This window comes from Pseudopipra pipra, chromosome Z, assembly GCF_036250125.1.
Source record: "Pseudopipra pipra isolate bDixPip1 chromosome Z, bDixPip1.hap1, whole genome shotgun sequence".
Taxonomy (NCBI): Eukaryota; Metazoa; Chordata; class Aves; order Passeriformes; family Pipridae; genus Pseudopipra; species Pseudopipra pipra.
Genome location: NC_087581.1, coordinates 11,667,654 through 11,679,734, shown reverse-complemented (window position 1 = coordinate 11,679,734; position 12,081 = coordinate 11,667,654). Strand labels below are relative to the sequence as shown.

The window sequence follows — 12,081 nt, the reverse complement described above, 5'->3', positions numbered from 1 at the left end:
TGCATTTGCAATGGGGTTTTTTTCTCCTTACAAACACATTCGCACAGTTAGTGCAGAAACAATCAGTGTTTTCAGAATAACATATTTCAAAAGTCAGTATTTTCTGTGTAGCACTTCTGTCTGCTGTGGACTATTTAAAGTTGGTAAGGAAGGTTAAAATAACTGGCATTTATAACATTGCTAGTGGTCTTCTATACTAGATGGAATACAAATTTCTGAATACAATATTCTGAATACAAATCGCAGGTCCTGAGGCTGTTTCCCATAGTGACTGTCATTGTGGTGTTTTGACCTCATTTTCAATATTTTGTGAAGTTCGTGTTGTTTCCTAAACTAACATATTCCATTGAGAACAAGCATTTTTTATTTCCTTCCTGAGGGGAGTCAGAAACATGTGAGATACAGAAAAATTATGGGAACTTTAAATATGACTAAACAGCAGATGGGCTCTAGGCAAAAGTTATAGGTGATACTAAGTCTATGGCTGTAAACTTGAAAGCTATATTGGTTGGTTTGGGTTGGGTTGAGGGTTTTTTGTTGTTGTTTGGTTTAAATTGTTTTGTTATTTTTTTTCCTTAGGAACCAACTTCAGACTATTGGGATAGCTGCTGCAAACACATGGGGTCTCTTTCTTCTTGTGTTGCTCTTGGGTTATGGTTTGGTGGAAATCCCCCGTTCTCACTGGAATGGGGCTAAGAGGGGTTATCTGCTCATGAAGACTTATTTCAAAGCTGCCAAACTGATGACTGAAAAAGCAGACGCAGAGGAGAATTTAGAGGACATTATGGAGGTAAGTAACTAGCTTTCACTATGAAATAAGTGAAGGCTGCTGTTAATACGCTCTGAATTTCCTGGTGTTGGACACTTGTGGCAATAGAAAACAATCCCCCATACATTTGTAATGTTTGCACACTAGCATTTTGGGTTTTTTTTAAAAAAATACATATGTGTTGTTCATAAATACTTCCTTATCTTTTATTAGATCTAGTAAAGCTATGGCTTTTACAGAGCTGTATTTTTTTTTAAACTTTGATGGCTGTCTTTTCCATTGGGAGGGCTGCAACTCTTATTTGACCATTTAAAAATTTATTTTATTTAAATTTTTAATTTAATACAATTACACTACTCTGTATTTTTTTTCCTCAATAGGAAGTTCGTAAAGTAAGTGAGAGTATCAAATATAACCACCCCTTGAGAAAATGTGTTGATACAATACTGAAAAAGGTAACAAATTGCTCATCTTCAGCTGTAATTGTTCAATTAGGAGCTCATGCTTCCTGCATGTACTTGTACATTATTTTCTTTCTCTCTTAATATAAAATCTCTATTTGGCATCTTCTGAGTTTCTTTGTGAAATCCTTTCTTATGACGTACGTAATTATTAGTTGTATTTTGATGCACATAGTATTTTAGAAAGAGAAAAGTGTATGCTTAGAGTGAGCTTTTCAGTTGCATGAAGAAATGCCCCAAACATTTACTAATAATTAACAAAGAGCACTTGCTACTCATCTTCCAGTTCATTTTCCCTTTTCCTTCCAGTGTCCTACTGAGTACCAGGAAAGAATGGGTAGGAACATGGATGATTATGAAGATTTTGATGAAAGACAGAACAGTTATCCAAGTGAGAAAAGTCTGGTCAAACTTCACAAGCAGGTATATTAATAAATGAGAGAATACCTCACTTACCCTGATGTAATGAGAGTAAACGATAGCCAGACAAAGATTTTCAATGCACTTTACCTGAATTGCTAAGTGTAGTGGGTTTTGGGAATGCTACTTAACAGAAACTTTTCTTGGTGAAAGAAAACACAAAAGTTTAATATCCCAAGTGATCAAAGTTCTGGATGATTTAAAAAGTGTGCTTTTTGTGTTTTATCTTGATAGTGTTTTAGCTGTCTGTGAGTAAGCCTTGTAATGACTTTGCAAGTGATTGACAGTGCATTCTGAAAAAGAAATTATAGTAAAAACTTGATACATACTACTAAAATGCAAAAATAAAGTCATATGTTGGAAAAAGTAGGCTGTTTCTGCCACAGATGGATTGTGATAAAAGTACTGCAGAACTCAGGACTCCAGTATGTAGTTCTTCTGTGATTTATGTATTTAGAGAATTAACTGCCCACTTTTGTGAATATACCAAGTTAGTCTTTGTAATTCTGCAGTGTACACATTTTTGAGGGATTTTTTCTGCAGTGTACACATTTTTGAGGGATTTTGCAAGGCTCTTTTCTCATTTCTTGAAACGAGTATGTTGTAACCCTAATTTCCTGCAATTTATTGTAGGTGATCTATTCAGTACAGAGACACCGTCGTACACAGGTCCAGTGGCAAATTCTTTTAGAGCAAGCATTTTACCTAGAAGATGTGGCAAAAAATGAAACAAGTGCTACACGACAGTTTGTTCATACCTTTCATTCCCAGGAACCAGAGAATAAAATTATTCAGTATTTCTACACACCAACTGTTGGTAAGTGCTGGCTTGCAGATTTTGAGTCTGTCAAGGCATAACTGATACTGTTTTGTAAGAAGAACCAATTGTTTTATGTTAAAAGTTCAGCTGCAGTAGAGGGAAATAAGTGTACAATCTTAATGCATTTATGTAATGGAATAGCTACTAATTTATGCTCTTGACCATAAACTTAAATTTTATTTACACATTTAGTAGCGGTTACATGTTGTAATAAAGCAATAGCAAACTGTAAAGCCTTAGGAGAAGAAAGAAAATAGCAACTCTAAACAATTGCATGGTGGCTACCTTCTAGATTTCTATTTATCTATTGAGGTGGCACTGCTCTTCCAGTAAAGCAGAGGAAAAGACTTTTCATCTGTCATGGACCAAATATTAGCACCTATGGCTGCTTGTGCATCTTTTCAGAAAGTATCTTCTCCTAATCATGTTTTAACATATAATTTGTTGCACTAGCAGTGAGTTATTTCCAGGGCAGGACAATAAAATTTTCTAGCCTAAGCTCTGTTTCTGAGAGAGTAACAGATAAACAAACAAGACGTGAATTACTGATAGTATCTGGGCCAAAACTGGAAAGTTGTTCTACATACCCCACACCCCTCAATCTGTTTGCAAAATTTCCCTCCCCAAATCTCACCCTGTTTTCCTCAGCTGGGCATAGGATTCCTTAGTGCTGAAGCAGATCTCTGGACTGGAAAAGCCCTGAAATTAAATGTGTGACCCCATAGATTCCAGCCTTGATTTTAAGGGTGGGCATGCAAGAAGTTCAGAACATCTCTTGTGAGGGAGTTCCATTTCTGGGTTTATAATTTTCATTAACCCATTCCGGATATTGTGTGTGTGTTTGTTTTTTCCAGAGTGGTACTGGGAATGTCTTCTACGACCATGGTTTTACAGGGTGCTTGCAGTTGTGCTGGCTACATTCTCTGTAATTGTTGTGTGGTCAGAGTGCACATTTTTCAGCACAAAACCAGTTCTATCGCTATTTGCAGTTTTCATACAGCTGGCAGAAAAGACATATAATTATATATACATAGAGGTAAGTTGGAGACAATCACTTGACAAAAATATTTTCAGATGGATGGTTATGGTAACAAAGACTGTCAGAGAGATTTAGCAGTAATCTGTCAACTTTCAGAAGGTCTCTACATATATTGTACCAAACTTTGTTTCTATGGAGGAAGTCTGCCTTTTGCCACTTCTTAAAGCTCTCCAATACCAGGTCAAGGTATGACCCAGCTAGGCTGAATATCATGTGTAGAGTAATTTCTGAATCATTAACTTGGAGCTTAGGTGCTAATTAGACTTTGTGTCTAATCAACTGTGTGTGATCTCTCTTTCCTAAACAGGAATTTGCTGATGACCAGGAATCTAGTCACAGATGTGGCTACCATATGTGTGCACAAACTTATCAGTAAAGGAACTGAGCTAAAAAATTCTAGTATACTTACATAAGGTTGATTTGAAAACACTTGGTTTTATCCCATTTTTGTGAGAAGAAATGTCAAATCAATCATAGTAACTACTGAGGCAATTACAGAAATTTTATTTACATAACAAGAAGCAGAATAAATGTTCCTAGGGTCATCAGTTTTAGCTTATAGGGAGAATGTTACAATTCTCCATTTAAGTTAGTCAGAAAAACTCCTGATACTCTTCTCAGACCTGGTGGTATTGTCTCATCTCAAAATTAAAAATTGAGACTGGAGATAGCCTGTTGCATGCACAGACTGCGTGCTGAACGCATTAAAACCTTCAGTAGAGTTCTATATTCAAACAACAACTTTTTTTTTTCCCCTAGATGGCCTGTTTTCTTACCATCTTTTTCCTAAGTATCTGTGTTTACTCTACTGTCTTCAGGATCCGTGTATTTAACTATTATTACTTAGCTTCACATCATCAGACAGATGCATACAGTCTCCTTTTCAGTGGCATGTGAGTATGTGCCACTTTTTTTTATATATTTTGCAGATTTCCGATCAAATACACAATTGAAAAGGTCCATGTAACTTTATGTTCTTTAATTTATAATTATATGGGTATAAATCCTAATGAGTATATCATTATTCAGTGATAGATTCAGTTATGCTTTTGCAGTTAATGTAAGAAATTCTTTCAAATGCTGTTGCCTCTTGCATTTGTGCAGGTTATTTTGCCGTCTTACTCCACCATTGTGCTTGAACTTTTTGGGCTTGACCCATATGGATGCAACAATCTCTCACAAAAAAACTCAGCCAACTGCTTATACATCTGTAAGTACAGGAAATGTGGTGTAGAGCCTTCAATATGGTTTTGAGAAGAGGCAAAGTATTTTTAAATACTTCTTATAGTAAGGTTCAGATACTCAAGTATCTTTTTACTTGAGTATTAAACGGCATAAAAATACTTGGTTGTGGACCAGGAGTTTGGTAATGATTTCCAGGAGTCATAAATAGGTAATTTTTTCAGGTTTTGTCTCTTTATCATAAGAAAGTAAAATATTATACTTTAGAGTTCAGACTGTTCTTCACTTCCTAGTAGCTTTAGCTTCCATTGGATTTAGCATATAGGACTTCTCTATAGATTGGGAGCAAACCTAACTTGCTACTGAAAACCAGTGAGTTTGTTTTTATTGGACAACTGGTTTCTGTTGCAACATCTGACATCTTACATCTTGTTGCTACTTACTAGATTCTTAGTGTTGTATTAAGACTTCTTTCACAGCAAATGAAAAAATCCATCAGATTTGCACTTGTTCTGAACTAGGTGAGACTTATAAAATCTAGCACCCTAGAAACCTCAGAATGGATACACTGTTGGAGGTGGCCTTTATATCTGCTGACTCTGGATCAACTGTCTGAATCATATCTGTGATGATAATACATGCCTATGTTTCAGTAACTGTAAAGGATTGTGTGTTTGTGTGAGATGGCACAATCTTTATGGGCATACATAGAATGTAGCTAATTAAAGCTTGTTCTTTTGGATTTTCTTCCCTAGATAATGGGATCCATGAGAGTGCTATCCTTCATTGCAGATGGATTCTATATATACTACCCAATGCTTGTTGTCATTCTCTGTATTGCCACATACTTTAGGTAAGTGATTTGCAATTTAGATTCTCCACATTTCTTTAATAAGATTAGTTTCATCAGTCAGAAAGACATTCAATACTCCTTTTCCAGCAGTTGACTTGTGTAATATTAATTAAAATGCAAAACCTAAATCATTAAATTGCTATTTATATAGGTGAAGTGTGTAGATTTTAAGAATATAGATTGTGTTAAACCACAGCTGAGTTTTGAGGGGTTTTCCCCCCATTAAACTTCATTCCTAGATTTTGAGGGGTGATCTTTTAGAACTTTGGAGCCTGGGGGCATCTAGATTCTGCTTGAGATTAAAATTACCATGAGGAAGCTGTGTTTTCAGCAAGGTTTTCTAATGAACTAAAAAACATTAGCAGAAATTTTAGGTGTTGAACTTCCTAGCAGACTTGTAAAAAATTCCTGTGTTACCAGACTTTCGTTTGAAAGCATACTGGTTTAAATAATTTGATCTTGTTTCCTTAAGCCGCAGTTTGTTGGAGGGTGGAAGGGTAATTGTAGAAAACACTGTTACATGCTAGCTTTATCCTTATATTTCAAAATGTCTGGTTTGACCACGGAAGGGACAGGATACTTTCTGTCTGACCTTGCTCAGATACTTTTATGTTAATTTCTTCAATTTTGCATTACCTTTTCAGTCAGAAGCAAGGTATATGTTTTTAGTCATATACAATGTAGGTGAATGCCTCAAATTCCCATTAATACTGTGTGTGCATCCAGATATGCATATAGATAGTAAGATAACAAGGACCTGGGCTTTTCGTGCTTACTTTTTGGTTGAGTGACAGAAGTGGTGGTGAAGGAAAAGTGAACATCAAAACAAAACAAAAAATCGAACCAGAAAGCCAATGACGAGAAAAGTGTTTGTGTGACTTCTTGTCCATGATGATGCTGGATCTTGAATGCCACGGTGAAAAGGAAGAACAGAAATTAAAGGAGGGGAAGTTGCTTTAGTGACCTCTGCTAATTCAGATACATGCAAAAGGTTTAATTAAATAAAGATTTAATTAAAATCTATCAAGGAAAGCTTGAAGTAAGCTCTGTTTAATCCAGCAGTCTTAAAGTTCAGATAGTATAAGAAAAAAACTTCAGCATAAATATACAATGAGGCCAATTTGGAGCATGACATTGATATTCCACTTTGGAGAAAGGAAAATAATAATGAAAACAGCAGTTGTGTTCTCTGGTGTGAAGCTGAAAAGGTGAAAGTGGTTTCCTGCTATCTAGTTCCAGGACTAGCTTAAAAAAGGTGGAGCAAGCTTATTATCTGACTGCTGCCAAAGTGGCAGCCAGCATCCCTACAGCTTAAGAGTATGGCACACATTTATTCTAAGTGAAACCTGAGGTGAAGGAGACTTTCCTTTGTTATTAGTGTTTCAAAAATACAGAAATCACAGTAAGCAGAATTTTTATAGTAATTGTCTTCTGGCAAAGAAGAGTCAATGACGTATCATAAATTCTGTTATGTCTGAGAACACCTAAGCAATTGACTTATGTGAAATCATTTGCACTACTCTCTGACTATATACATTTTTATCTCTCTATTTGGATAGGATTATTTTCAGTTGGATTTAGGAATGTGTCACTGTTCTGAATTTTCTGGTTTCTCAGCTAGTGTAAGAATCCATCTTTTCTTCTGTGTTGCTTTTTTACTTGTATTGTCCATAATTTTCTGAATAATTTGTTTTACATCTTGCATTGTAATATATCTAAACTGTTCATTGTAAATTAACAAAGGAAATTAATTACTTCTCCTTCTTGTTTTATCAGCTTAGGAACTCGTTGTTTGAATCTTTTGGGATTCCAGCAGTTCATGGGGGATAGTGAAATGACTTCTGATTTGATTGATGAAGGAAAAGAGCTAATCAGAAGAGGTAAATTAGGTCCTCTATCATAGTCTTCCTACAAAATCATAGAACCATTGAATCATCAAGGTTGGAAAAACCTCGAAGATCATTGAGTCCAACTGTGAACCCAGCACTTGCCAAGTTCACCACTAAGCCATGTCCCCAAGTGCTACACGTCTTTTAAATATCTCTGGGGATGGTGACCACCACTTCCTGCAGCAATCTGTTCCAATGCTTGACAACCCGTTCAGTGAAGAATTTTTTCCTAGTATCCAAACTAAACATCCCCTGGCACAACTTGAGGCCATTTCCTCTTGTCTTGTTATTTGTTACTTGGAAGGAGCGACTGACCCCCAACTCACTACACTCTCCTTTCAGGTAGTTGTAGAGAGCTATAAGGTCACGATCCCTGAGCCTCGTTTTCTCCAGGCTAAACACACCCAGCTCCCTGAGTGTCTTCTCATTAGACATTTGCTCCAGACCTTTCCCCAGCTCCATTGCCCTTCTCTGGACCTGCTCCACCACCTCAACATCCTTTCTAAACTGAGGGGCCCAGAACTGGACACAACACTCAAGGTGCAGCCTCACCAGTAGCAAGTACAGGGGAGGAATCACTTCCCTGGTCCTGCTGGCCATTCAGTTCCTGATACAGGCCAGGATGCCAGTGGCCTTCTTGCCCACTTGGGCACACTCTGGCCCGTGTTCAGCTGCTGTCGACCAGCACCCTCAGGTCCCTTTCCACTGGGCCTCTTCTCTTTCCAGCCACCCTGCCCCAGTCCTGTAGTGTTGAAGGGGGTTGTTGTGACCAGTGAAAATTGAAAGGAAGGTGACTTGGTGACCACTTCCACCAGCTCCCTCAGTGCCCTTGGATGGATCCCATCTGGCCCCATAGACCTGTGTGTGTCTAAGCAGTGTAGCTGCTTAGTAGTAGCACTGGTCACTGACCATTTCCCTTGGATTCTGGGGGCTTTATTCTGCTCCCCATCCCTGTCTTTCACCACAGGGGACTTGGTACCCAGGCAACACCTGATCTAACTCTTAAAGACTGAGGCAAAAATGGCATTAAAGTTTACCTTGACCTTTTCCTCATCACGTTATATGTTCTTGGATTGAATTTGTCTGAAACCTTGCAAAAAAAAAAAAAAGCTTGTCATTATTTTGACATTATTTTGCTGTACTGAGGCAGTCCACAATACAAAATGCAATAGACCTACAGGACTGTGGTTGCTATGGACTTCATTGATATCTAAAGTGAAGTACCAGTTTTATTCATCCAGTATCTGAATTTTAGGCATTTCTAAATATTTTACAGTATGTTACTGCTCTAAGCAGATGCTTGTTTCATAAAGGATGGTTAACATCTAAATTGTGTTTATCATCAACAAACTCGTTTTAATCTTTGTTTGTGTGTGTTGATAGAGCTGCATGAGTTCAGTCATTTCCTTAAGTGTTTTTTGCTGTGTGAACTAACTGTGTTTTATCAGAGAAAGCATGTTGTTACAGAGCTGTAATTATCTGCTGGTTTAGAAAGCTTTTTATTTTAAGTTAATTTTTATTGAAAGGGTTTCTTGAAAATTGTTAAAAGCTATTGTGTTTCTTGAGTAAATACTTAGAAATTAAAATTTCAAGATACAGTGTTATATTATGGAATACTTTTATTCTGATAGTTTATGCAAAATGAAACCTGGATTTACTTAGAGTAGTAGTATTTCTCTTTTTTTGGAGAAAGATGAATGTTCCTCATTCTTCTAAACAATAGGTTATGATTGCTTCGATACTGTGATGTTCTACTTTCAAATTCATAGCAGATATGACCACAAAGTATTGGGGTCATACTTTGGCCCTCGCAGAGCTTCAGCAAGATCTTAAGTCAACACCGCTCAAGTTTTTTATAATGTCATACTTTTCCCAGCTACTTCTAGAGGTTTTTTTTTTTTGCTTTGCCAGCTGGTATCCAAATATTGTGCTGTGACCCAAGACACCATCATCACAAATTCATTTTAATTGGAAACGCTATAATGATAGACAAGCAGCTTTTTGTTTTGTTTTTGTTTAGTTGTATGAGTTGTCTATTTCAATAAGAACCTGCTAGTTAACTTTGGATTTTCACTGTTTCTTTAAAAAAAAATATTGCTAATGATTTTTCTTGTATGGAGCTCAGACAAATTATGTTATTTTATTTATAGAGAAAAGAAAACGACAGAGGCAGGAAGAAGGTGAAAACAGAAGAAGGGTATGAGATTGTTTTAGCTAATAATAATAATAATATTATACTGCAATATCTGATAGGATTTGCCATGACTATTTAATTCAGCATAATCTCTTCCACAAAAAAGGTAGTCCCAAATAATTGATGGGATCAGTTGAATCTTGCTTAATAGTCTTGGTTGGGGGTTAATTAAAGAAGATGATTTAGATACTTTTGTTACTCAGTGTGCTATGGTGTATGCCAATAGGTGTAACAAGCATTAAAAAGGTGCTTGAATTCTAGGATGCCAAATAATCTGAAATGGCTTATTATCAATGTCTTACATTGATACTGCTCTGCTTGAAAGAGCTGCAGTTGCAGTGTCATCATGTTCACTAAAATGGGGACTGTGTGCTCCTCCCAAACTTACCTTGTTGTTTTACGTGCTTATTGGAAAGTAACTGTCACAGGTTTTTTCCAGAGGAGTAATTACATTGGAGACAGAAATAATACTGTTACTGCTGAACAAAAAACCAGAATGTTTGTTTCAAATCATATTTTGTGTGCAGACCGAACTGAAAGATTTGTGAAGCTTTAGGTTTTCATTAATTTATAACATTTGGAATCTAGCATGGAAAGTCACAGAGACAAATAGAAAGGATGCATGCAAGATAATACTGGAACTAAAACCTCTTGGCTTTTCAAGCTCAGGTATACTTTGATCCTTGATGACAGTCAGTACTGCACAGACCTTTCTTCTGATCCTCTGCCCCCATCTCATAATTTTAGAACCTGAATTTGTTGTGAAACAAAGTAGTAGTGAGTGCATGATATATTTAGTATACACTAAAATGATCTGATGTCAACAATTTTAGTTAAACAGCAAGCTCAAGTTTCAGATGTTACCTGTTATTTTGAGTTTTGCATTAAATACTGTAGCATATAAATAATGTAGCATATTCATTTTTTGGAGCTTTTGAGAGTGTAATGTTGTACTGGATCTTGATTAAGTGTTTAATCCTTCTGGAGTTTAGAATTGTAACATATGACATAACTTTTGAGTTATACCAGGTTTTTTTTTTATATCAGTAACTTTTGAGTATACCAGTTCTTACCAGACTGTAGTCTGGGATCTAAATATGGGACTGAAACATATAAAAGAGCAATTAGAAACATTTCTATTGAGACATGAAGTTGTCTCCTAAAAAAAGCACAAGATGTTTTCTTCTTTAGTATTTCTTTATACTTCATACTAAAATGTCTACAATGTAAAGGGTGTCAGAACGGAAACAACAGAACAGCAAGCTTAATAAACATGGCCTGTCCAAATGTTTGGGGTTTTGTGTGCTGTTCTGTTTCCATTTTACCACTAGATGGAAGTAGTAAACAACAAAAGCAGCAGTGCCCACCATAACTTAAAGGAGTTGAGTGGACTTTGAGTGCAGATTTGAGATGCAGTTTGTTTTCTGCAGATCTTTTTTCTGAAGAACAGTTATGGTTACTGGCTTAGTGAAGAGACATATCTTGAGTTTAAAATGAAGCAAAAATTCTTCCTGTATCAAGATACTGAACAAGAACATTTTGAAAATATTGCTTTGATAATCTGTTGTGATTAATTTAGCTCTAAATTATGAACCTTGGGTATTCCTTGATCCCACATATGCTTTGTTGTGTTGCTTTATCCTCACAACTTATGTTTTCTTTTGTTGTCTTTTTCCAGGAATGGAAGGAGCGATATGGAAATAGAGACGATTCCACTAGAAACAGAGCTGTCCACACAGACCAAAAAGAATCCAGCTTCACAGAGACCAATGCCAATAGACGTAAGCTTTGTGGGTTTGGGGGGAGGTTGGTTTTGTTTTGTTTTCTTTTACTATCTTGTCTGCACAACACTGGCTATGTGACTAGTTTCAAATATATTCCTTTTTGTGTTAGGTGATGTGCTGATACATCCACTTCTGTGGCACAGTGCCATCTTGCCATTAAGACTGAAAAGAGTGCTGTGTTTCTTTCCATCTCCAACACTTCAACTAGTTGAGATTGGAGATTCTGGCTCTACTCTAAGACCAATAACTTGGTCTTATGGGATATATAATGATTGCAGTTAGAGTAGCAGTTGTCAGGAAAGAAAATAATTATGTTGTGAAGTTGGGTGTTGTAAATCACAAAATTTATCTCTTCTACTTGGAAATTGCTATCTCACACTGGAATAACAGAGCAATCAGTTGACCAGTTTATGTGAAACCAATAACATACCACGCAAGTGGGTACATTTTTGTTTAATAATGTCTGTTAGCAAAATACTTATTTTTGGAAGTTTAAAGCATCACAAAAGTTTATTTGTGAGAGTATTAGTGGGGGTTTTGTGCATTTTTGATCTTTTTTTGTACTCCTGTAAGCTAACAATAAGTAAAATGAAACTGAAGAAAAAGGAAGAAAAAGGGGAGGAGGAGACAAGCTTTGAATATGCTTTTGAGACAACGCTGGTAGATTCCC

At 36.4% G+C, this 12,081-nt stretch overlaps 1 protein-coding gene across 5 annotated transcripts in view; it reads left to right on the top strand.

The window, feature by feature from the left end:
* The window catches only part of LMBRD2 (LMBR1 domain containing 2), a 32,102-nt gene that overhangs the window by 11,143 nt on the left and 8,878 nt on the right, over nt 1-12,081 (top strand). For all 5 annotated transcript variants that reach the window (XM_064642739.1, XM_064642742.1, XM_064642738.1 and 2 more), the window contains 11 exons: nt 580-790; nt 1,150-1,224; nt 1,540-1,653; nt 2,284-2,467; nt 3,325-3,506; nt 4,269-4,402; nt 4,614-4,719; nt 5,447-5,544; nt 7,321-7,424; nt 9,584-9,630; nt 11,306-11,408. In XM_064642739.1, the coding sequence (XP_064498809.1) occupies nt 580-790; nt 1,150-1,224; nt 1,540-1,653; nt 2,284-2,467; nt 3,325-3,506; nt 4,269-4,402; nt 4,614-4,719; nt 5,447-5,544; nt 7,321-7,424; nt 9,584-9,630; nt 11,306-11,408 (1,358 nt within the window). The remainder of the gene's footprint in view (nt 1-579; nt 791-1,149; nt 1,225-1,539; nt 1,654-2,283; nt 2,468-3,324; nt 3,507-4,268; nt 4,403-4,613; nt 4,720-5,446; nt 5,545-7,320; nt 7,425-9,583; nt 9,631-11,305; nt 11,409-12,081) is intronic.